The 24797-nt window shown below is 40.0% G+C and overlaps 1 protein-coding gene across 2 annotated transcripts; it reads right to left on the reverse strand.

Annotated features, from left to right (window-relative positions):
• Positions 1-2068: 2068 nt before the first annotated feature.
• On the reverse strand, positions 2069-9816 carry NEK2 (NIMA related kinase 2). Of its 2 annotated transcripts, XM_030269089.4 has the most exons (10): positions 9642-9816; positions 9259-9476; positions 8049-8286; positions 7450-7532; positions 7073-7199; positions 6058-6277; positions 5065-5119; positions 4912-4982; positions 4024-4071; positions 2069-2496 (listed from the first exon to the last, which is right to left on the reverse strand). In XM_030269089.4, exons 1-10 carry the CDS (start codon positions 9735-9737, stop codon positions 2276-2278), a joined length of 1377 nt encoding a protein of 458 aa, XP_030124949.3. In that variant the 5' UTR covers positions 9738-9816; the 3' UTR covers positions 2069-2275. The 2 variants fall into 2 exon arrangements, with proteins under 2 accessions (XP_030124949.3, XP_002193922.3); XM_002193886.7 differs by lacking the exon at positions 4024-4071 and having other exon boundaries at positions 9642-9814.
• Between the last annotated feature and the right edge of the window lie 14981 nt (positions 9817-24797).

Here is a 24797-nt window from a genome sequence, read left to right on the forward strand (position 1 = left end):
ACAGTGCTCTCTCAAGGCATTTTACTGTGAAACGTGTGTTCCAAGAGAAAAAAAAATGCTCTCAAGCCACTTTCTTACCTTGGTTGTGTTAAAAGCAAAGCATTTGTAAACGCCATCCCTTTCACAAGATGGTTAGAGAGATGGAGCACTTCCCCTGTGAGGAAAGATGAAGAGTATTGGGATTGTTCAGCCTGGAGAAGGTCTTACTGTGGCCTTCCCATAGCTGGACAGAGCCTACAAGGAAGATGACAGGCTGCTTACGAGAGCACGATGTGAGAAGACAAGGGGGAATGGCTTTTAACTGAAAGAGAGAAGGTTTAGATTCTCACTTTAGAGACTAGCTTAGATTCTAGGAAGAAGTTCTTTGCTGTGAGGTTGGTGAGGCACTTGGAGCAATTGAGAAGTTATGGATGTTTCTTGGATGGTCCCTGGCAGTGTTCAAGGCCAGGCTGGATGGAGTTCTGAGCAACTTGGTCTAGTGAAGTGTCCCTGTCCATGGTAGTGAGGTTGGAACCAGATGATCTGTAAGGTACTTTCTGACCCAAACCATTCTGGGAATATGGTCTTTCATGAATCAGTATTAATTTTCTTGGCTGCCTGTTTTCCTCCTTTCATTGATACCTGCATTTTATAGACAAAACATTCTTGAATCCTTTGTATTTTTTCCAGTTGTACTGACACCACTGTATCTTACCCTTTAATGTTTTATGGGTTAAGACACAAAGATCCACATGAAGGCCAGAACTGCATTGCAGTGCAATGCAGTGATTCAGACACAGGACAGAAAAACCTGAGTGTGCAAATCGCTGTGACAAAGCAGGGATTTACCCTCCACATACGTGTGAGAAGCTTCAGAAATATGAAAGAATGCAGAGGAAAGCTGCACTAACCCACCTGGAACATTCCCACCACAGCTTCTGCTGAGGAATGACCACCAAAATGTTGGTAGTTTTAGATCAGCAAACAAAATAATCATGTCTAATTCTTTTAAGCAAAGGTTGTGGTGAACAGCAACCACTCTCCAAGCAAATGTTAAGGTCTGCTGGGTTGTTAAGAATCTGCTAGAGCAGATCTGTTGTTGGGTTACTCAAGTACTTCTTTATCTGCAAATCATGGAATGATTTGGATTGAAAGAGACCTTTAAGATGATCTAGTATGTCAAATTAGATTGACGTTTCAAAGATTTTCTCTCATGAAGGAAAAACCATCTAGAATACCTCCTCAGATAATATTCATAGCCCAATAAGGAAACATGCTTTTGAGAACAAGCTGTTTTGTAAGAATGTATGTTTTATGGCATTTCAATCCAAAGAGAAAAAAAATCTTTATATTAAACATATGCCAGACAGTATAGTTTCAAAGGATATTTTAAAATTCATGAGTTGAGTGCATGAAACTTATACCACCTTAATTAAGCAACTCCTACCTGAGCAAAGAATTGTTAAGAGTAGGATGGAGATAACCTCCTAAGCTTCAAGAAAATAAGGATTTCCTATTTAAAGGACAACTGCACCACCCCAAAACCCAGATGCCAATATGCTGGATGGTGTCCCATCCTGGACAGCAGTATCAGGGGATCAGTTTATAACACAGTTTCAAGGCAAGGCAAAGAAGGTGTTATTTCAAAAGCCATGCCATGACACAGGCCTTGTAGGAGGATGGACAAGGCATTCAGCTGTTTAGGCAGAAAGGAATATAAACTCAGAAGTTATGCTATTCTGACCCATCCCACACATTATTCAAAACATAACATTAAAACTAACCTGCTTTGATAGAGCACTCAGTAGGAAGAGATGCATAAAATCTCTGCTCTTTTGTTAAAAAATATTAACAAGTGCAGAAAAGAAGGGACTGCTTTCCCATATATACATAATATCAACACTTCCTTTATCAACAACTGTGCATTACATACAGCATTTTAGACTGTGAATATCTGTACATTTTTCACCTGGAAAGCTTTTCACATCAGATTTTAAACAAATCATTTATATATATTCATTCTTTATATTTTCAGAAGAGTAAAGTATGCTAAACAGGAGGACCAAAATATTTTTCTTTAATAATACAATTAATTTAGTTTGTTTTATTTGGTATCAGAAGTACCTCTTTTCATCATATAGCACCTTATGCATTTATCATAAGCTACCTGTCATAAACGAAGAGTTTGTACAATTGTTAAAATAATTTTTCAGTAGGTTCTAGCTTAAGAGAGGGAGGCACAAGTATCTGCCTACACATTTAATCTTCTTTTCAAAGATAAATATATGTTACAGTTTCAACGCATGCCCAAGATTTGTCTGCTCTTTAGTTGATAGTTTCTTTCCAGTTCAGCCAGTGCTTGAGCCCGTAGATTTGCAGCATATAGGCGCCTTTTGAGATCAGAGGTTTTCCCTTTGGAAAGGAAATAGTTTTCCATATTATGAGGTACAGCTTTCTCTTCAGTTCCACAGTGTGAGATCTTCTTTGTTGTAGAAAGAGGAAGCAGGAGTGGGTTGTCTTAAGAAATCAAAAAGTACTGCATTAGTGCATCTTCCAGCATTTATTGCTTTTAACCCTGGTGCCCATTTTGTCATCTACCTACGGCTCTACGTGATCTAATTAAATGCATCTCTGTTAATAGCAACAATTATTTTATATTTTTTGAGAAAAAAATTGAAAACAAGCCTTTTGAATGATCATGGTAAAAGGATATATGCCATAGTTTTTAGGATGCACCTCCCAATACCTAAGGAAAGATTAGTTAATTAAGGAGACTTTTTTTCTGAAGGAAAATTAAAATAAACAGTAACATAAAGTAGTTCTAAAAGAAAATGCAGAATGAATTTCCAGTTTTTCAGCTACTGAAAAAGTCTTGTCTTTGCTTCACAGTAGGGGCAGACTCAACCTGGCCAGTGGTCTTTGTACTTTATCCCCATTGTTCCAAACTCTATCTTTTTATGAAGTCACTGGGGTACAAATTAGGCTCTGACTTGATGAGAAATTAGTTTAGGTAAATTAAAAATTAACAAGCTACTTTCACTGAGACTCTAGAACGGGAATTTTCCTAGCATATCCTATAGCATGCCACCATCAAAATGCAGTTAATGACTCAAGAGTAGAAAAACTGCCATAAAAACTATTATAACAGCTGAGTTGCCTCACATAAGAGCCAACTTCACAAGGCCAAACTTCAGGGTGTGATTTTTATTTAATCAAAGGTCTAACGATTATAATCTCAACACTGAAGCCTTAATTATCAATTTATGAAACTACAGCAGGAATGCAAAAAGCACAAAAGAGCAAGAAAAAATTTTAAAAGCCAGCAAATATTTCAGCATTTTTTAGCTTCATTTGTAAGTCAGATCTGTTTTAACATTAAATGGTTCACTCAGAATCAGAACATCCCAATAAAAAATAGGGTAGTGTCTAGGACACAGCTTTAAAAACCAGAATTTTTGGTATTCCATTTTACTGTTAAGTGAACCACCCAATGGACTTCTAGAAGAAATTAGGGATCTAAAGAGATGTGTGAGATGCAATCCAGTTGTGAAAAATACAGCAATAGTTGAGCAACTGAAAACACAAGCAAGCACTCTTAGTACCACTATTGGAGACACTGGGTCCATTTGTACGAGAATAGGCATAACTTTAGAAACAGTGTTACAAGAGCACCATGGGATGAAATAGAAGAGCAGCAAAGCACAGAAATTGCAAAATTTGGTCAGTTTCGTAATAACTGTGGTCACTTTGCCGCTTATCGAGTTGAGATATTAACCACGCAAACTGGTTTTGCCTATCCTCAAAAACCAATATGCCTGGTAAGGTCAAAATATCGGGTAAAGGGGTGGGAAATGCAGAAGAGAACAGAAGTAAGAGCTGAAACTCATTTGCCTTCAGTCATCCAGTTTTAGATGCAACATCAGAAAGCCAAAAGCAAGTTTGTTCTGAAATTCTTTAATGTGTTGATGTCAAACAAGATGTTGAGAGACAGGTGGAATTCTCAAAGTTGATAGAAATGTTAGATACAGCTCAAGAAGCACTCACTTTTTAGGGGCATTTTACTTGTGTCCTTTTCTGCTCTGATAGGCATTTCTTGGAAAAAAAAAAAAGCTACTTCAGTTTTGTTTTGGAGGCAGTGACATGCTTATCTTGCTTTATCAGACCAAAGCTAAATGAAGGGAGTGTTACTGCATGTTAAGGAGTGTTCACATGTACTACTTCTGACCCAGCCCTTCACTATCCCTATCACTATTTAAAAAGGCATTTAGATACTTGAATATTGTTTTTTATTATTAAAAGATGGGAGCAAATAACAGATGATACTCTTGTGATAGCAAAGAATGAACAACCAAGGGAAAAGTGAGTATAAAATACTACTATAAAACAGATAGGACTAGCGGCAGTCAGGAAGTATTTTAGTACATTTGCAAATATGAGTTTCTTTCTATAATAGCAGTGTGTATTCTTCATAGTTTATATGATGCACCCACCAGTCACAGCTTGCAACAAATAATATTTGCCATGTTGAAGCTTTTGGAAGTTTAATGAAAGCTGAATTTATTAGACATATGGAATTTTATTAAAATTAACTAAATCAAAGGTCTGTAAAAAGACATCCATACATAAAATAAGTGCAGCTCTGAGAGAGGTTTGGGTTACAAGGAGGTGCTTCCCTTAGCTCACCACAAGAACCTAATTTCCCAGACAGCACAAGACTGCAGTGCAAACAGTGCTAACTCAGGCTTATGGTTGAGCATCACTCATTAAGTCCTTTTGCAAAATACAAAAAGTCTCTTCTCAACCTTGCAGCCATAACTGGGCTTTGCCTTGCCCCAAGGGGACTGTGCCGAGCACGCTGAGCACCAGGGGCTTTCTTCTGGTCACACCAGCCTACATCGACCCGTGCAAGCGCCTTCTTGAGTATTTGCATACCTGGACCTTCCGCGCACGTTACCTCCCGCTGCTGCGCCTGGAGATTGCACCTCTTCATCATGCTTTCAGCTCTGGTTTGGGAAGAGAAGTTTAAGCTTTTTGTTGTAAGACTGTAGAGTTTCTAATATAGGCTATTATAGGTTAGTAAGATACCTAGCAAGTTTGTCCTCTGCCATTCTCTCCCGAACACAGAGTTCCCGTTCTCTCTCTGGAAGCAGAAATATGGTAGTTTGCAGCATGAGCATGTAAATGTTAGAGTGACTGTGCATGGGGGGCTTCTCTTACAGGGAAAGACAGCAGTAATAGCCAGTCAGGTGCACCCACACTTCTGATTCTATGGCTCTAAACAAAGGTAACTGCTGTGTAGATACACCTTTATCAATGCACTGATAAAGCACCGACAAGTACTCTGAAATGCCAGGCATGCTTTTGTCCCAAACTCTGGTCTGCAACAACAAATAGATAGCAACTTTCTATTCTGCACATTAACTCATGGCACACATGACACCAGGTTTAAATATTTATATACCAGATATTATAATTCAGCTATGATTAAACACCCTGCTTATAACAGCAGCAGCTGTTATTCAGGCTCAGATAAAAAACACATATGGTTAAAAACTGTATTGCAGAGCCTACTGCATATGCAGAGATATTTTATGTGGGCAGGAAATGCCAACACCTGAGGACCAGCCATCTATAGACTCACAGGTAAACTACTGTGGGGAGCAGCTTTTATAAAAGCAGTTGACAGTTTACACAAAGATTTTTTTTTCTCGGGTGAGCATCGGGCTCACCTTCAGTTACATCTTAGATTAGGCAATGTTTACTTACACAGTTGATGAAAAGTAACCTACATTGCACAGTGTACACTTTCCTAACTGCCACTCATGTTTAATAATCTTCAAACCAGATTTCCATATCTAAACTGTCAATTCTATCTTAGTAACTTAAAAAAGGAAGCTAGTATAGCAGAGTAAGCCCTGAGCATTCTTGTTTTGGTCTTTAGACCCAGTTCTAGTGGTGAATGCAGGACTACAGTATCCAAGTGCTTTAAAATGAGGCTTGTGAAAACTGTCTAATTTTTCTTCCTCCAACTGAATCAGAATCCCATTGCCACTCCCTTCCCAAAATGGAATAGCATACGCTCCAGACGCTGTTCTCTCTCTTTAATGGCTTGCTCTCGCTCGTGTAATTGTTGCTCCTTCCATTTCAGCTCATTCACTGCGACATCTGAGAATTGCAGCCTTTCTGGCTCCCAGAGTCTCAAGCCTCTTCTATCAGAATTCTGGTTTTGCTCTTCTATCACCATATCTTCTATCAAGGGGTGCCGCAGAATATCTTCAACAGAAGGTCGGCAGTAATCCTAAAGGAAATTAGGAAAAGGGAAGGCATTACCAACAGGTTCCACCTGTAAGAAAAAACATTAAGGACAGAGAATTCCAAGCAAGACCAGCTGAGGTGCTACAAAGTAAAGGAGAGATTGGAGAAAACTGGAATTAGGAAGCAGTAGCACAGCAGGATGATAAAAGCTAAGGGAGGAGGCTGTTACCAGCCTTGAGATCCAGAGCTGCAAGTCTGTCTCCCAACCCAGAGACCCTCTCCCTGCAGAGTCAGAAGGGGGTGGGTGAGCCTGCAGAGGCAGCTGCCAGCAGATTCTGCTGCTGAACAATCCAATCCATGCCTGCTGGAGGCTTGGGTGCTTGCCACAGCTTTGCTGCCCCTGCCATGTTCTTCTCAACATCTCCATACCAGCCATGGGGGAACAAGCTGTATATTAGCCAAATAAAGCAATCCCCAAAATGAAGAAAAAACAGCCCCTTCCAGCTCCTAAATACACTGGAACCATTTTAACCCCGAAGTTATAAGGCCTCAATAAACATGCAAACTTCTTGAGGCCACCTTTATTGAGGCTTACCCATGTAAGCCAATACTGAGGCCACCTTTTGGCATCCTGTGACCCTGGCATGACACTTGAGCTGTTGCTTTTGTTTGATGGACTCAGAGCAAACTCCTCCCTCCTTCCTCCACAAGTGACACTGCCAGTTAGGGGTGATAACAACCCCTATTTCAGATAGGTTTGTTTCATAATTGAGAAGAAAAACTAGTATTTCAGTACTAGCTCAAATTATAGGTGGGAAAATTAGTAATTGGTTCTTACCTTTACATTCAGCATCTCCTTGAGAAGGTCATTCAGATCATCTGAGTAACGATATGGTATTCTCCTGACCCTCCCTTCCCTTATCTTTTCTGCCAGTTCCTTTTGGTTGAAAGCTGTAAATGGAGGCCTGAAGAAGAAAATTTTTCTTGGATTCTTTCACTAGTTTTACAGGACTTACTTTCAGGAAAAAAAGTATCAGACTATGAAAGAAAAACTGCAGTCAAGGTTTGTTTTGACTGTCTAATGTCAAGACCAATAGAGAAATAAAAATCTAGGACTAGTCTCTGAAAACTTTAAGCTTTCATCTGTACAAAATATAACCACATCTACATTAGCAATCATGTTTCCAACATTTGTTATCACACTACCATACTTACGAGAGAGCACATAATTCATACACAATACATCCTAGCGACCAGATGTCAGATTTTTCATTGTATGACAAGTAGTTCATTTGTTCCTAAAGAAAGAGAGCAATCTTAGGTTTGTTAACAAAAACATGGTTCATTCATGCAACTCTGTTTTAGTCAACATTAATCTTTCCCACACAAAGTGCCCTGTATCAGGGAAACAAGTCATTCCTGCTCATTTCCACTACAACTTAAAATCCTACCATTAGGAGGTAATTTAATAACCGCTTTACCTTAACAGTATGAAGCATAAAAGCTCTCTAACTTCCCTGTTCCTTTTCAGGAACAATATACTCCAATGTTGCTAGTGTCCCAGGAATATAACAAAGCTTATACAGTGAAGAGCAACTGTTATTAGAAGGAAGTTGATTGTGTGGGGAAGAAAGGAGATGAAAATAGTTGTAAAATAACTTTGTCTCCAGAGCACATATACTTTATGAAAAAACTCGCCTGCATTTAAGACCAATAAAGCTTCATTAAAACCTCCCAAACATACATGGACTCTGAGACCAACATAGCACACCTTGGAGGGACAAAAGAGAAGATAATGTACAGAAGGGACTTACTGGAGACATGTAATATGGAGTGCCAACAAACGTTGTGGCAAAGCTGGTATTATGGTGCAATATCCTGGCCAGTCCAAAGTCTCCAAGTTTCACATTCTGTTTGCTATCTAGAAAGACATTTGCTGGTTTCAGGTCTCGGTGCACAGTGACTGCACCATCGCTCCGCCTGTGACACTCCCTCAAGGCTAACGTTAATTGAGTCAACACCCGGAGAATAAAGCTTTCATCCAAGAAATGCCTGAAAAATGAACACATTGTTTAATGGATTTTCTGAACACACATCAGTTTGATTATTCACTGCCAGTTTTAGTTCCATAACTTTTTAATAGTACTATCATAAAACACCACTCAAATAAGCACTATCAGCAACAGACATCTATGTATTCTACCTTTAAAACTGATTTTTTTTTTAAAAAAAAATCACTACAAATATGTTAGATGACATTGAGGCTTTCATTGCAGAATCCCTGCAGTAGTTCTTTCTTCCCCCATACTATCTAACGAACATATAGCATTTTCACTACTTACAAATATCAATTTGATGCTTTTGCAATGAGATCTGTACCTTCGACTGCTCAATACAACGATATGTTGTCATTTGTTAATAATGAGCAACATACAATAACAGCCAAAACAGGACTGTTTTTTGAATACAGACTCCCTTAAATGAAAAACACTGATACTGGCAGGCAGCCACAAAACTGTTTTAGACTATCCTCACAAAGAGGTCGTGTCATGTACTTGTTTGAGCTAAGAATGTGAAAACTGACACTATTCTTAAGTAGAACGTTAAGTCTAAGATTAGACCAAGATGAAGCCTTATCAACTTGATGTCTCTCCAAGCTCTATATATAGGCAGATAAAATAGCTTTTCACATTGCAATCAAAATCACTGCTCCCTTCCACACACGTCGGCGTTCTCATAAATCCCATGCATTGCCAGAAACCCCTCAACAGCTTCTGCCCCACAAGACAGCTCTGTGTTTCTTACTGCTGGCAGCACCAACATCCAATCCGGTGATGCATTCAACAGCACAGTTCCCATCGCTGTTGCAACTTTGTACAAAACCTTTCACCTTTGAGAAGAGCTGCGGGGTCGAAAGGCTTAAAACCTGAAGCTATTAAGCAGTAACAAAGCACATTTCCCTTCTCTCCGGACTGCCCCAAGACCCGTGCGAGACATTGCAGAACACAAGGTCATTTCACGTGCCTTTCTTTGGCGCACTTGGCGATCAAGCTGGCCAGGTCTCCCCCGTCGCAGTACTCCATGACGATGTACAGGGTGGTGCTGCTCCTGTCGATGATGCGATCGTAGTAGCGCACGATGTTGGGGTGCCGCAGCTCCCTCAGCAAGTTCACCTCCGACACGAGCATCTGCTTCTCCGACTCCGTCATCGCGCCATAGTCCAGTTCCTTCCATACCAAGATCTGCGGGGGCAGAAACACCCTGAGGAGCGAGCGGGACAGCAGCGGGGCAGCGCAGGGGGAGGAGGGGCTGCCGGAGCCGCTCGCTCGCGCGCGGCGGGGACCCGCCAGCACCGGCCCGGGACGCGCGGCCGCAGCGAAGCCGCGCTGCCCCCGCCTCGGCCTCACCTTGCCGTCGGCCTTGCGGCGCACCTTGCGGCACTTCCCGTAGGAGCCGGCGCCGATGGTCAGCAGCACCTCGTAGTCGTCGGGGCGGCCGGGCATGGCGGGCAGCGCACGGACCGCGCCGGGCCGCGCGGGGCCCTGCGCTCGCGCCGCGCCGTTCAAACGCACCGCCCCGCCCGCCCATTGGCCGCGCCGCCCGCGCGCCCCGCCCGCCCATTGGCTGCGCCGCCGTAAACAGCGCCCGCGAGGCGCGGCGGGTACGGCCGTTACCGCCGGGGGCGGGGCCGAGCCGAGCCCAGCGCGAGACCGGGGCGGGGCTGGGCCGCCCCTCGCCTCGCCCCGCCTCACCGGGGGCTGAGGGGTGCGGCCTCCGCAGCTTTACTGCCTCTTTCTTTTTCCCTGCTTTTCCCCTTTCCTTCCCCCTTTCCTTCCCCCTTTCCCTTCCCCTTTCCCTTCCCCTTTCCCTTCCCCTCTTCCTGATTAGACAAATCACCGGGCCTGCACGTATCAGTAATTCACATTCATAGCTCCTTAGGAAGAGGTGTGGTTTTTTTCATTAAAAATAACAGTAAATCATCACTGTTCCTGAAATGCTTACATCTATTGGATAGATAATTTTGTTATTCAGGAATGCTAAAAAAAAAAAAAAAAAAACCAACAAAAAAACCCTTAAACTGTTTAAAATATTGTAAATCTAGTCTGGATTTATTGCAGTCTACAGCTTCTTGGTGAGGGGAAGAGGAGGGGCAGGCACTGATCTCTGCTCTGTGGTGCCCAGTGACAGGACCTGAGGGATTGGCCTGGAGCTGTGCCAGGGGAGGTTTAGGTTGGATATCAGGAAAAAATTCCTCATGAACAGGCTGCCCAGGGCAGTGGTCACAGCACCAGCCTGGCAAAGCCCTGGAAGTGTTTGAGCAAAGCTCTCAGGCACATGGTGTGACTCTCAGGGTGTCCTGTGCACGGCCAGGAGTTGGACTTGATGATCCTTGTGGGTCCCTTCCAACTCAGCATGTTCTGTGAAAACCGTCCTTTAAAACCAGTGTGGAAAATTTCTTCAAAAATTTTTCTTCAAAAATTCACGCATGAATAAGTACCAAAGTCGTGGCAGCTCCCTGTCCCACCACGTATAAACAGCCATGCTACATCATACACAAACCACCTGCTGAAAACAAACCGAAGAACGTAATGGCTTAAATCGTAAAATTTGGGAAATGCAAACTGTGGGTCCACATCCAAATGGAGCCAGCAAATACTGTGGTTACAGTAAACGGCACTCAGTAACACCACAATCTACTAATGGCATTATATACATTTTAAGAAGAATGTAGTGTATTTTCTAGCATCATTTATGATAAGGAATATGCCAAGGTGCAGTTCTGCAGTTCAATTTTATCTCTATCCATGTGGCAGTAGCTGTGACTGGAACAGGAACTCCTTCAGCAAAGCATTGTAACATACTTGTAATAATATAGAATCACCATGGCCTGGGGTGGAAAGGACCCTGAAGATCATCTTGTTCCCACTCCCTGCCATGGGCAGGGACACTTTACTGGATCAGGTGTGAAAGGGAACTGTTGTATGTCCTGACCTAGAAATTCAGCAACAGGACAGATCAGTTCCTCATTTTGCATTTGGTCTCAGTTATTTCCCAATTTTGTTTCAGCTTTGAAACAGGTTGGAGTAGGTGTCATGCTATGACAGAATATTTATGAAATATTCTTCTATTAGGCTTTAGAAAAATCAAAACCTTTACTTTTATCATCAGGAGGCACAAAAACTCCTGCTGTCCATTATAAAAATTGTATAGACTTCTTATCTGTAGAGAATATATGGTCATTACAGGAAAAAATGAGCAAATGATTTCTACAGTGTAAAGGTATTTTGGTTTTGTAATTAATGGGTAACAGAGTGATCTAAAGGGTTCGTGTTTATTACTGATTTCAATTACCTTGAAAGAAAATCCTCACATGCACCATTAGCATAGTGAATAAATTATGGCATTACTCAATAAAAATGACAAGCAGTACAGTATGTATTATTCAGGCTGGAAGCTTCATTACTGGTTTAAAATATCTCAATTTCCAACTTCTGTACATTCAAATTAGCAAAAGGTCATCATGCATTCCCACTGTTATCAATGGGAGCCTTTCTATTTATATTTCAAAAGAAATAGAGTAGGATTTCAATACTGTGTTTTGTCTAGGCACTATCTTAAAAGTTTCTTTAGAAATGTTGGTTTGAATCAGAGAAATGTCAAAATGTCATGCTTCAAAAGCCAGCAGCAGCCATTTCACTTTTTATTATACTTAATAAGGGCTGGCTAATTTTGAGAAAAATGCATTTCTAAAAGTGGTTATTAAAATTTTTGGCAGGCACTACATTTTCTTTCTTTCTGATTTTCACACTTATAAAAATGACAAGAATTTTTTCCTTTTATATATGGACAAGTGAACCCAGACATGAATAATTCCAAAACTATGTATCAAGTTTGAAATGGGGTCCTCCTTTGTCATGTATTGTATTTTCAATTTTGGTCTCTTAGTTCAGGAGCAACTCTCAGATTTCTAGTCCTGAAAATATATGTGCTGACTTCAGGCCTCAAAAGCCACCAAATAGTTCTCAATAACATATTTATAGTAATGCTTCTAATATTATATTCTGCTTTAAAATTTTTTTAACATCAAATTTCACCAATTATTTCCTAAAACTTGAACAAAATAAAAGTACTCTTTGGTAGTTGCCTACTGAGGTTTTTAGTTTTGATGACATCTGTCCTTTGTGCTGTAAGGAGTACATTTTCTCTTATTCCAGGACCTAGTTATCTAACAAAATATTAAATGCTGAAGATAAATAGTATGGTAGGCAATTTGATATTTCTCTAAAGATATTTTCTTTTTTGCACATGGAAGTAGGTAAAAATAAATGTGTGACACTTTGCTGTGAAAGTCCATCACAATATAATTATACAGATTGATAGCAAAAAAAGTGCAGTAAAGTACTGAAGGAAATTAAGTATGTTTCTGGCAGCTTTTTTTGTTGTTGTTTTGGTTTTTTTGTTTGTTTGGTTTTTTGTTTTCCAATCAGAGAAGATTGCACAGGTTCAGAAAGTGAAAATAAGCTCAACAGGAAAAGCACTGAAAATGAAGCCATAAAAATTATTAATAAGGAAAAATAAATGCACTCTATAAGAATTATTAAAAAAACAACTGAGAAAAATGTTGGGTTTTTTTCTTTTCTAAGAGGTGAAAGACATATAAAGACATAGTCCAGGATCCATGGCAGAAATGTGCCAGTCTTCTCGCAAAATAGGGAGGAATTGAGTATTCGGTATTAGACAGGTAAGAGGTCTTAGAAATATTTTTACATGACAGCAAGAGGACTTATAAATACTGGAGTGACCGAGATGATGAGTGTTTTATTTGAGTTCATTTTCACCACAGAAGTACTTTGGAGTTTTTAATATTCAATGGCATTTGTCCTTATATATCTTTATGCACACTGGGGTTTTCCCCCTCACTTTCTCTCATCTCTGTCCCTGCCCAGACATTTTAAATTTACCCAGGACTGTTGTACACAGATGATGTAACTTTTTGGTAATGTTTACTGATTTTAACAACAAAAATCATACACAGGCTCAACAAAAACATGTAAAATACTTGGATATTAGAGAGAAACACTATAAAAAATACCAGAGGATAAAATTTCCCTCTATTGCTTTGTGAGGGAAACAAAGAACACGTTCATTGACAAAATTCTGCACAACACAGCTGTGGACAGGACAGCAAAGGAACAAAATTGAGCAGCATTAATTCTAGTACTTGAGACCATGCTATTTTTCATCTTCTGTAATGCTTGGATTCAAAGGCACAGCAATGTGTGCAGCAGGGCAAGCTCCAGTCAGGGGGTTTGTTGCAGCAGCTTTACGTTGAAGGTTTTGCATTACAAACCGTTCAGATGAGGAAAACATAAAGCCCCATGAAATAAATCCAGTCTTTATACAAAGGACTGTAAAATCAACAAGCCAAGAGGATGGGAATCAATGAGGAGGGGACTGAGGAGAAAAGACACATTTTTGCATTCAGAGAGGGGAGCATACCAATTCTACTAACTCCAGGGTTTTTATTATCCATTCCTTATGTTCTGTAAAGTAACATTTAAATACAGTTCACAGCTGGACATTTTGAAAGTATGTAATTACTTAGCTCTCTTTCTTGTAATGAAATTAATAGCCCTATATGTTATGTATGTCTTCATATATATGCTAATTTTCACAATAGTATTCATTAACCTTAAGAACAGAAGGTGCTTGAATTGATCTTTAATACCACTATTTAAACTGATGAAAAGAGTGATTATTTGACATGTATAGAACTTCAAAAGAGAAATTATGGTGTGTCCTTCCTTAATAAGTCAAAATTTAAAATATTGGGAAAGATTCTAAGGAAGGATTCTAGTATGATAATTCATGATTTCTGTTGGCTTGCTTACTAAGTCAAGGAAAGCAGCCAAGTTTAGGATCTGTGCCTCAATTTATTATCTTTTGAAAGGGAACCTTTCCAGATTAAATTTAATATCTAGGAGCTCTCAAAATGCTCAAAAAAATGCTTTAAGTGATACAGTAAGTGAAGCTGCTTAATTTTTTAAAAGCAACAATATTAGAGTTGCTTATTGTGGAACAGCCAGTCTCAAATGTTTTTCCATTAATTTATTTGTACTTACAGTCCCTTCAGATGTATTGGGAGAAATTTTTTCAAATTTTTCAATATATTTCAAGAAAGTTTTTCAACCATCACCAGAATTCCGTGCACCATTATTGTCACAGATATTTTCATTTTGAGGGCAGTCATTATTTCTCTAACTCTCAATGTCTACAAACCCATGATATAATCCCAATAGTAAGATTCCTCTCTGCCTTGTTTCTCCTGTGGGAGAAAAATGCACAGAATTCACATTAAAGTCGCATCATGAAGCCTTCATTTTCAATCACATGATGATACAGTTGAAAATACGGACACAAAAAATTATTGGGGAAAAAAAAAAAGTGTGGCTTGAGATTGTGAAATATTTTTTGAAAGTTTGAAATGTTGTGCTGATTATCCTGTCACCAAAATTCTGAGATAAATTGTAGCCAGGGAAATGTTAGGAAATTGACAGCTTGGGAAAATCACTGACATTTTATGCACTAAGCACAGTATTTTGGCTTTTACATTTTTAACAAAAATGTGTACTTAGCTAAGGACTATTCTCATTGCTTCCACAGGTGGCAGAGCAGTGTCAGGGAGACTGTCATCAGGGTTTTGTTTCCAGTAAACAAAGACTGATAGTCATCCTTCTGTTACTCTCTTCTGCCTCTCAGAATCCATAGTCTTTTCCACTATGCTGTTTCTGTTATTAAGCTTCCAAATAAATCGTTGTATGAATCAATGGAAGGCTTTATAAATAAAAGAATTACAAGAGTAGGAGGAACAAAAAACAAAAGAAAGCTTTCTAGCATTTTTGTGTTGATGACCTATGCTTTCAGGAAAATACATAGTAAATGTAAGCACTCACACTGCATAAAATCCACAAAAACTCTGTGTGTTTCCTAAACCAAAATGTTGTTAAATCAAAACTTTGTCCTGTGCCTCAGTAGTGTGCAGAAAATCGTGCTGTGAAAGGCCAGTATCCACAAAGGAGAGAGAGGAGCCCTGCAAGAATCTGCCTTGCCTTGCCTTGCACTCGGGAAAGGACAAGCCACCGTGGAACAATCAGATCGTGAGACCACTTCAGATGGCAAAGATTTATATCCATGGACTTGAAGTCACAGGGGAATCTGGGCTGCTTATTTCTTAAGTCTGAGGTTCTGTTTTGCAGTCAGTGAGTTTTTATGTGGGAGAAGAAAGAGGGATATCTTACAGAATTGTTTTTTTTTGAGTGTATAAATACGGACATTTTAATGTATGTGAATATAGTAATTCTTTTTTCAGTTGTATGGAGGACCTTGAGATCTGTAACGCAAGGGATTCTCTCTTAAACTCAAGGACTGACAAAATATAGGGACAGGACAAAGTAAAGTGGCTTTAAACTGAAGGAAGTCAGGTTCAGATTAGCTATTGGGAAGAAATTCTGTACTATGGCAGTGGTGAGGCACTGGCACAGGTTGCCCAGAGAAGCTGTGGATGCCCCATCCCTGGAAGTGTTTAAGGCCAGGATTTTAACCAGGATTTCTCTATCACAAAGCCTTTTTCATGACGTTTTCATACTTTTTTTTTTTTTTTTTTTTTAATTTCTGTTTAATTGCAGTGTTCCTGAGTTTCTAAGACTTTCTGATTTTTAAGATACTAAGATACTTTCTGGGTCAGAAGACCAGTCCCAGCTTTATCACACTGCAACACTGGATGTGGGGAAAATCCCTAAAACCATAAGTGAAAAAACAAAACAAAAATACCCACTCATCAGAAAAAGCAGAGGAAAAAAATTGATTTACAATCTGCTTCTGCAGAAGGCCTCATTCCTCCTATATGTGCAATTAATTATTCAAATAACTTGTTGCAAATTGATATAATTATTTCTAATTATTCTCATTTAGAGTCCTAGAATTATGTGATTACATCTAGATGCATGCATCATAAATGCAGGAGGTACAGCCTAGATGAGGAGGAAATGTCATTTTATTTTTCAATGTATTCATTTTTACTAGATAAAAATATTCACAAAGTTTAATTTTTGTGATCCTAAACAGAGGTTCACTGAACTTATCTTTATCATATTTATTTTTGTAAGGTAAGTGGTAGAACCTCTGCAGTTATGGAGGCAAAATTCCTTGTTTTTTTAATATTTAGGAAGGTTAAAAACACCTTAGAGTTGAGTGATTGACATGCAAGTAATGTGATTGTGTGTTTCCTTTCTACAAAATCAAGACTGTAGTGTTAAGATGAGTAGGTTATTTCTAGGAGAATATAACCATTGGAGCAGCAGCAGTTAATTCAAAATTAGTTTGTTTTTAATCCATCTCATTCTTTGCCTTTCTCTCATGATGCACATTTGAATTTCACATTTCCTTCTACAGTAAATTCAGCTATGTTCTTATGATTGTCTATCACAGGAATTACCTGTCAGTCTCTGAAGTAAGGCAAGCTATAGAAACACAATCTGTAATTTATGTATGGCATTAAATAACAATTGAAGAGAGTTCCAGCTCCCTTTGGCACAATTTTTTAAAATCTTTGATACAAAGCAGCCCAAATTTAACAAGACACTGTCCTAGTCCTGAGGTACCTGAAGATGAGACATGTTCCTGAATAACCCCAGTGAAAGAGGCTGCACAAGAAGAGCCAGACAGAAAGACAGCAAGATCCTCTCCTCCTATTGTAAAGTCCTCTAGCAGTGTTGTTTCCGAAATTTTGAAGTCACTCACCAATACCAAAAATAAGGTTTGTAAGAATATGTTAATACTTTCTTCTCTTATTGGAGAGCAACTGGAAATTCCTGTCTTTAAGGGAAATGCTCTGCTGATCCATAATGGTCAAGTGTACCTTCTGTATGTAATAAGGCATGAAGATTTGTCAGCAGAAATGGAAACAGCTGGCCACCACATGTTGCTTATGAGCACCATGGTTTGTCTCATTCCATGTGGCAATCTAACATTATATCTGTAATCTAACTTTCAAAGTTCCATATCCACTGCTGTCAAGGGAGGATGCTGTGAAACAGAACATAAAATGTCTTACAGCCTGTGCTACCTACACATACCAGAAAAAGGCATCAAATGAAACATATTTCTCTTCATACAGGATGACTGCCATCTCTCAGCCCAAGAACTGGTCACATATTTTTAAAAAAACAGCTGCCAGCAGAGACACAGTGTCACCCCTCAACCTATGCTGTTTGGACAACAGCAGAGTTTCATCCTCATCAATCCTACATTTTGCTTACTTAGTAGCAAAAGGAGAAGAGAAAATGGTGCTTATCTATTACAAGTAGAATACCTGTTTCAGGGGTGGTTTAAACCTTATGAGCAAGCAAGAGGTTGGCAGTGAGGCTTGTAGGGACACTGCCATCAGTGGGAATAACAGAAGGGAAATAACTTGGCTGCATGTAACTCGTTAAGGAACTCACTGCCTCATCACATCCCTTCTGTAAGGCAGGACCCATCTATGCCTCTAGAACACTTACACTTGACAGATACATTTTAGCAAATTTTGCTTTCATGCTCATATTTAAATGTTTAAATATTTTCAGCCATCCTGATTTGAAACAATCAACAAACACTGTGGGAAGACATTGGTATTTAAAGAACAGGGTGGCCACCTTACTTCTTTTTTTCTCACAGTTTTTAAGCTTTATTTCTGTAGGAGGCTTCCAGGAAGACACCTAATGACATCAATATGATCTCTTGCCTAGGCAGCACCAGCTTCTGAGTGGAGCTCATTATGGACAAGACAGACACAATACATTCAGGTTAATAGGAGAAAGCAAGGAGCCAGCAATTGCAGGACTGGTAAAACCAATATGGTTATGAAAGCTTGTCCTTTGCTTCATATTTTGTATTTTGTTCATACAGAAATACGTTGAGAAGGGAATTTCAATTTTATTTTATTTATTTTTTTTTTCAGCCAGAAGTTTGTTTACCTTTTGTCGGTGTAATTTAGGCTGGTTTTTTTTCAATCTGGCACAGCCCCTGAAGGATTCCCCAATAGTCACAGTGTATTTGCCTTTTCTATATTTCACCCATGATGCTGAATATTGTCCTGTAGCACAGTCTGATCTATCCCCACCTAGCCCATATGGATGTGCTGGCTAGACACACGTTACCCTCACTGCAGAGGAGAGGTGTGGGGCTGGGAAAGCAGGCTCAGAAGGCTTCAGTGAGTGAGCTAAGGACACCTGTGATCAGATGGGGCAGTTTTGCAGTTGCTGTGCAGCCACAGGCACCAGGCAGGCTCAGCACTAAGGTCACAGCACTGTGGCTCATGGTGCCTATCACAACGTGCCAAACACTGAGACTCAGCTGCTGGTGGCAGCACAGGAAGTTCAAGGCTAATCTTCCAAGTGGAAGAGAAGAAAAAGATCATTATTTTATAGGTCAGTGAAGCTGTTCCTGTCATGTTCAAAGGGAAGTTATTCTGGCACTCAGCAAATCCAGCAACAGAAAATGTCAAATCTACCTGGAAAGATTTGGGACCAGAGCGAGAACCTGCTGCATGGAAGATCTCTACTCGGGATTTTCTGGGGGAATTACCTGTCAATTGGATTATTTGTCCTCAGTCCTGTGACAGCCCATAGGGGGTAAAAAAGTCACTGCAATAGAGGTTAGTTTTGTATTTTTATCTGGCTATCTTTTGTCAGGCCTTCCAGGAAAGGCCGAACTACACTATCAGAAATCAGAGGCACCTCAAAATGCTTAAGAAAAATGTGCAAGAGGAACAGAACTCGGTTACAGGTTATGGCTATGCTTCACTTGCCTATGCACAGAGTGGACCTTCAAACAAAGCAAGGGCACCTATAAAATGAGCAGGACTGCCTAAGAGGCTAAATGCATCAATAATTGCTCTGAATTTTGAGTGAGGATGAGCTCCTAACACAGCGGCTTAAACCAACACCAGTCCTTGTCATTCGGGGCTTAATGTTTGAGAGAGCATTATGTCAGAATCATATCTGAGGGAGGGAGGAAGGGAGGGAAAAGAAAAGAAGAAAAGAAAAAAGAAAATAAAATAAAAGAAAAGAAAAGAAAAGAAAAGAAAAGAAAAGAAAAGAAAAGAAAAGAAAAGAAAAGAAAAGAAAAGAAAAGAAAAGAAAAGAAAAGAAAAGAAAAGAAAAGAAAAGAAAAGAAAAGAAAAGAAAAGAAAAGAAAAGAAAAGAAAAAGGAAAAGAGTCTCTGTCCTTGGGGGAATTTCTTCCAATTTAAGTAGTCTTATTTTTGGAGAAATTGAAAAGTATTTACTTTATCAGGATTATTTTGTGGAGTAGCAGAGTCTCTTTAAATGCTAGCAGTAATTCTTCACTGCCCTTGCTGTCTGCAACCTCCAAAATACTCATCAGCAAGTGCAGCTACCTATCAGCTGTTACACAACCATCTGTGCAGCTTTTGATTATGGTTGGGTTTTTTTTGTTTTTCCTTCCAGATTGCTATAATCCTTCTGGAAAGAGAGAAAAGGACAAAATGTTACAGTGATGCTACACAATAGGGTGATACCATTATGAGTAGCTACAGTATACATGAGACAGTTTAGGGTGATGGCTGCTGACACCTCAGGCAGACCACGGTCCCCAAGTCTGCAAAATTAGGGTGATAACAATTATTGTGGTATGTGACAAACAAATGCTTAAATCCATGGAGAACTGCTCTTTCTGAATGTAAAATCTGATTTCTGTGGTCCTTCATTCAGTTTTGGAGGGGCTGAAGCTCAGAATCTGATACTATTTTACTTCCACCTTGGTGATTTCAGTACCATTTCAGAATTTACCTTGAAGCCTGGAAATCTGTAATAAAAGTCCAGATTGGAATGACTTTTATGGATCACATTGATCTGTAATTGCCCTTTCTTTTTCTACTTAAAAGCAGAAAGAAAACATTTATTTTACTGTTGGGTAAAACTTGTTTCAAACACCCTGATTACTTCTGTCTTTCTGTTAGAAGCTTATCTCATCAATAAAAAGGATGAAGAGACATAACAGGCTCTGACAATCAAAATTCAAGAGCAGTCACGCAGATCACTGATGAATTAAAGCAGAAGAAATAGGGGAATTTTGTAGAAAATACATGCAGAGTTTCAGTGAGAAAAAGATGCAACCCTGATGTACATTTGCAATGCCAGCTAAAAATAACATAGCATTTTTGTGGTCAAATGCATGTTTAGCTAATTAGATCATTTGATTCACAGAATATTACTTGGAATAAATACTCCAGAGCTCTCTGGAGCTCATTCCCTTTTGTCCTCAGGGAAGTACCCACATGGTGTAACCTTAGTGAAGACAGCAGCTTTGCCTGGGTCCCTGGGGCGTGGTGCTCATCCCTCAGCACACATGAGTGCATGAAGCCCCTTATGGCTGCCATCCTGAGAATCTGCTAATTCAATTTCTCAGCGACTTCCAGCATTCTCTCTGATCCTGTAAGTCCTGAGAGTTCAGGGAGTTAATGTGTTCTCTGCAAAAAGTGATTATTGTATTAATTAGTCATGCTCCAAAGCTTTATATGGAAAAGACTGAAGCATTTAAAAGTCAAAAGTTACTATGCCACTTCCTAGAATTATGTCAAAGTGACCCCACAAATAACATCTTCACTGGAATTGCTCAGGAAAAGCAATTCTCCTTCTGGCCACAGGGAGCCACACAGCCACCGCTGTGAGCCCAGGGAAGAAAGCAAAGGAGAGGGCAAAATCTGTCGAGTCTGTAAAGTCCCTGCCAGAGGAGTTTGCAATAGGGGTTGTTCTCTCCTTGAAGTTACCCCACCAGTTACACCTGCTTTATCACCAGCACCTGCTGGCACCTTGCACTGTTCTTAGCCTGGCACACAGAATGCATGGATAGCAAAATACTTGTACACAGAGTAATCAGTACAGACTGTCGTTGTAATTTCTAAGTTCCTTTTTGACTGCAACTTTAAGGTCACTTTGCAAGATGTAAAATGACCATTAATCTGTGAAACCCTAAGTAACAACAGCAGTTGCTTGACCCCAGAGAATAATCCAGATTTTGTGTCATCACCCCAAGTGTATGACTCTTAAACATTCAATTCTCTCTGTACCAGGAGCATTCTCATCAGTAACATCACAGATCAGAAGGCCTGGTCATTATTTCACACTCCATACATCTAAGATAGTTCTGGAATAAATGTAGAGGTCTGATAGCACTCAGCTTCATTGTGCTTCCTAGACAAGAGTGTCACATTCAGCTCCCTCAGCACCCTCAGCTTCTTTCTCAAGATCTCTACCTGGCTTACAGAGACAGACTTGCACTGCACCTTCCCAGTGTCTTCCTCAATGTGTTTCCACAAAATTTCAATTTGCTAAGCTTGGAGATTCAAGAAAAACTTCTGCAGATCTTTTCTTGTGAGGGAAGGAAAAAAACTTAAGTGAACCAGCAACTCAACAGAAAAGCATCCAGGGAATTATCCCAGTCCACTGAGGGATCAGTTTCCCTTGTTTTCAGCCTGTTCTTATATTTTCCTTTCTCTAGACACAGTACATGCACTACAAAGGTAGAAACAAACTTCTTTGGGGATTTAAATTCTAACTAGACATCTAAATAGATAATCTTTCATTTATTCAGGTCCTTAACACTCATTGTCATGCAATTTCAGTTAGCAGAGTGTGTAAACATGTTGAGATATTGCCTAAGAGTTCAAATATTGAGATAGTTGGTTTGGATGAGAAGGTCTGCTGCACTGGTTCTCACTGTGCCAGATTAGAGGAGTACTGATAATGCCATGGACCTGCCTCGTGTCACATGCTAAGTTAATTGTTGATCCAGAAACTAAATCTGGTTTTCCATCTACTGTTCTTTGCTGCTCTCAAGTCAGAAGTTTAGCTGCTTGGAGGTGCAGATTTGACCTGTAAAATCAAATTACATTGTCTCGGTCCAAACGTAGCCTCAACTCCAAATATCCCCAGCTTTGTCTGAAAGCTGATACTCCCTAAATAAGGAGCTCCCTCTGTTTCAAATGTCTAGTGGAGATAAAGTGTATAGAACAAGGACTCTTCCTTGGAGGACTTTAAAAATGCTCTTGACCAAATGCTATTTGACATTTCCTGTGCCACTTTGCAAGACTCCTTGGAGGGCTGAGCTACTCTTATTTCTGCCATGGAGGCAAAGCCAACATTTCACTGCCTTCAAGCTAAGCAGTGTATGATGGGCAACAATTCAGAATTAATTTGACAGTAATGGAGTTGACAACTATTACTGTGAGGTATTTGTTCTATGAACATTGTCATCCTGTCCTCATTTCACACATACCCCACATCCCCCCCTCACGTTTTGGTGTTACAAGGAATCTCTGAGCAGCAGACAACCTTTATGCACACACATATAACCTGCTGTCCAGGCACAGCAGCAGCTTTGGACTTGGCTTCTTTGGATACAGTCTGTAGCTTGGAGGTACAAAACAGCCCCATCAGAAAGGGGCTTCAAAGTACGTAACACACACAGGTCCATGGGAAGGGGCAATTCCTTCTAAACAAGAGTCAGGCCTAGAACCATAAACTAATTTTGGTCAGAATGAATTTTTGGAGCTTGTTTGACCCAATACCTTGCTAAAATCATAGAATATCTTAGGCAAAAATGCTTATTATTTTCTTTCTGTTGTCTTTCTAATTAAAATGTCCAAAAGAAGCCGGCGGTGGAAGGATGCATTCTGTGTCCATGACTAGAAAAAACAGTGCAGGTTAAATTTAAAATATGTGCAGTTCCTTTCTTTCTAACACAGGTATTAGTGCAGAATGAGTAGCACTGAGGCCAACATAATTATAAAAACACACAACTGGCTACAACCACTACACAAGATCAGAGTGGATCCTCTCCCTGTCTGCAGTGATTTGATGTATTAATAACCACATTGTAATTTGGGTCTTGCAACCCCGAGAATGAGAGCAAAGTCCTCAAATAATGAATGGCATAGGGTAAAAAAAAACTGAGCAGCAGTTTCTTTATACTGCACTCAAAAGCACTTCACTTCCCTTGGACTTCTCTTTCCATTTCTCAAATGAAATGTGATTCCAACCTGCCTTGTGGGAGCTTGGCTCCTGCCATGGCAGATATCCCTGCTCAGCAGAGAGCTGCATTCCCCCAGCCTGCAGCACTTACCCACGGGGAGCAGGGCACAGAGCTGCTCCAGGCTCGTGCCAGTGACTCGGACACGGCCTCTCCTTGAGCCCAGCCTGCTGGACATGATGAGTTTGTGCCCTGCTTGTGGAGAGCCAGGCTAAAGACAGATGCTGGAGCTGGTCACTGAAGAAACTCCAACATGGCAAAAGTGCCAAGATGTATGAGGACAGGCATTGAAAACAAGGACAGCTATCCAGCTGATGAAGGATTTTCCTTAACTTTTAATGTCCCATCAGCTAAATTTGTAAAATCAGAACTTAATGTTCTATAAGGTATTAATACGAAGTCTGAGCTCCATTCAAGTCAATAGGAGCCTCATCTCTGACTTCACTCTGAAGAGCTGGTGTAGGCTTATTTTAGTAACTAGCCCTGTATCACAGTAACTATCATAAAAAGATATCATGTATAACAATCAATTTTGTGATTTTTATCGGTATGATACTTGGAAAACTTCAGGAAACAAGAGGATTCCAGGAGAGTTCTGAAATGCAATTTCTACGAGAATAACAACACCGCCTACTTGGTCTAATCTTATAAACAATGTTTGCCAGTTCCAGGTGGCAAATATCTCAGTAAACTCAAACAGAACACAGTCAAGTAAGTCCCTACTTTGCTTTAAACACAGACAACAGTAACATCAGTTATCCCACATGCTGCAGATCAAAATGGGGTGGTTTGTTTTTACTGAAACCCTCCCCGTTGGTTTCCTGTGTGGCCATGGGCAAGGCAGGCACAGGGGCTGTGTGTCACTTGTGCTTCTCTGGAATGAAATGAACTCAGCTACCAACTTCTCAGAAGACAGGTAATGATCAAGATTTTGATCTTTTGATAAGCTGCAGCATAGAAGAGCAAGCTGCTTTCATTATTAATATTCTCTTACATTTATCTTGTAGTAATTTATTGCACAAGCCAAGAATTATTCATCAAAGAAGTGTAGAGGATAAATCCTCTCCAACTGTTCTATGAGTGACAGAACCAGGGAATGCTGGATTCCTACAGATCTGAGTTCTTTGCCTTCTGAACTCTGCTCCCTCCTCCCTTAACAGCAGCTCTGCTGCTTGTTCCCTGCTACACCCACTGGGTACAGAGAGCACACGCTGCAGTCACCACAGCCATCACAGGCTGGCCAGCTGACCAGGTTAAATAAAATACCTGTATTCTGCCCACTTTCTCCCTCACATGGGGGTCATTAAGCTGGGGAGTCTGCCCTCTGTGTATCTATTATTATTTTCAGTAAAAAGCCCTCTTAGGATCACAGTTGCAGGACTTAACCCTCATATATGGGATGGAAATGCAATACCAAGACTCCCAGACAGCCCTCTGTTTCATGGCAATAAAGTGCAATTCAATTAGCTTAGG

This window comes from Taeniopygia guttata, chromosome 3, assembly GCF_048771995.1.
Source record: "Taeniopygia guttata chromosome 3, bTaeGut7.mat, whole genome shotgun sequence".
NCBI classification, from domain to species: domain Eukaryota; kingdom Metazoa; phylum Chordata; class Aves; order Passeriformes; family Estrildidae; genus Taeniopygia; species Taeniopygia guttata.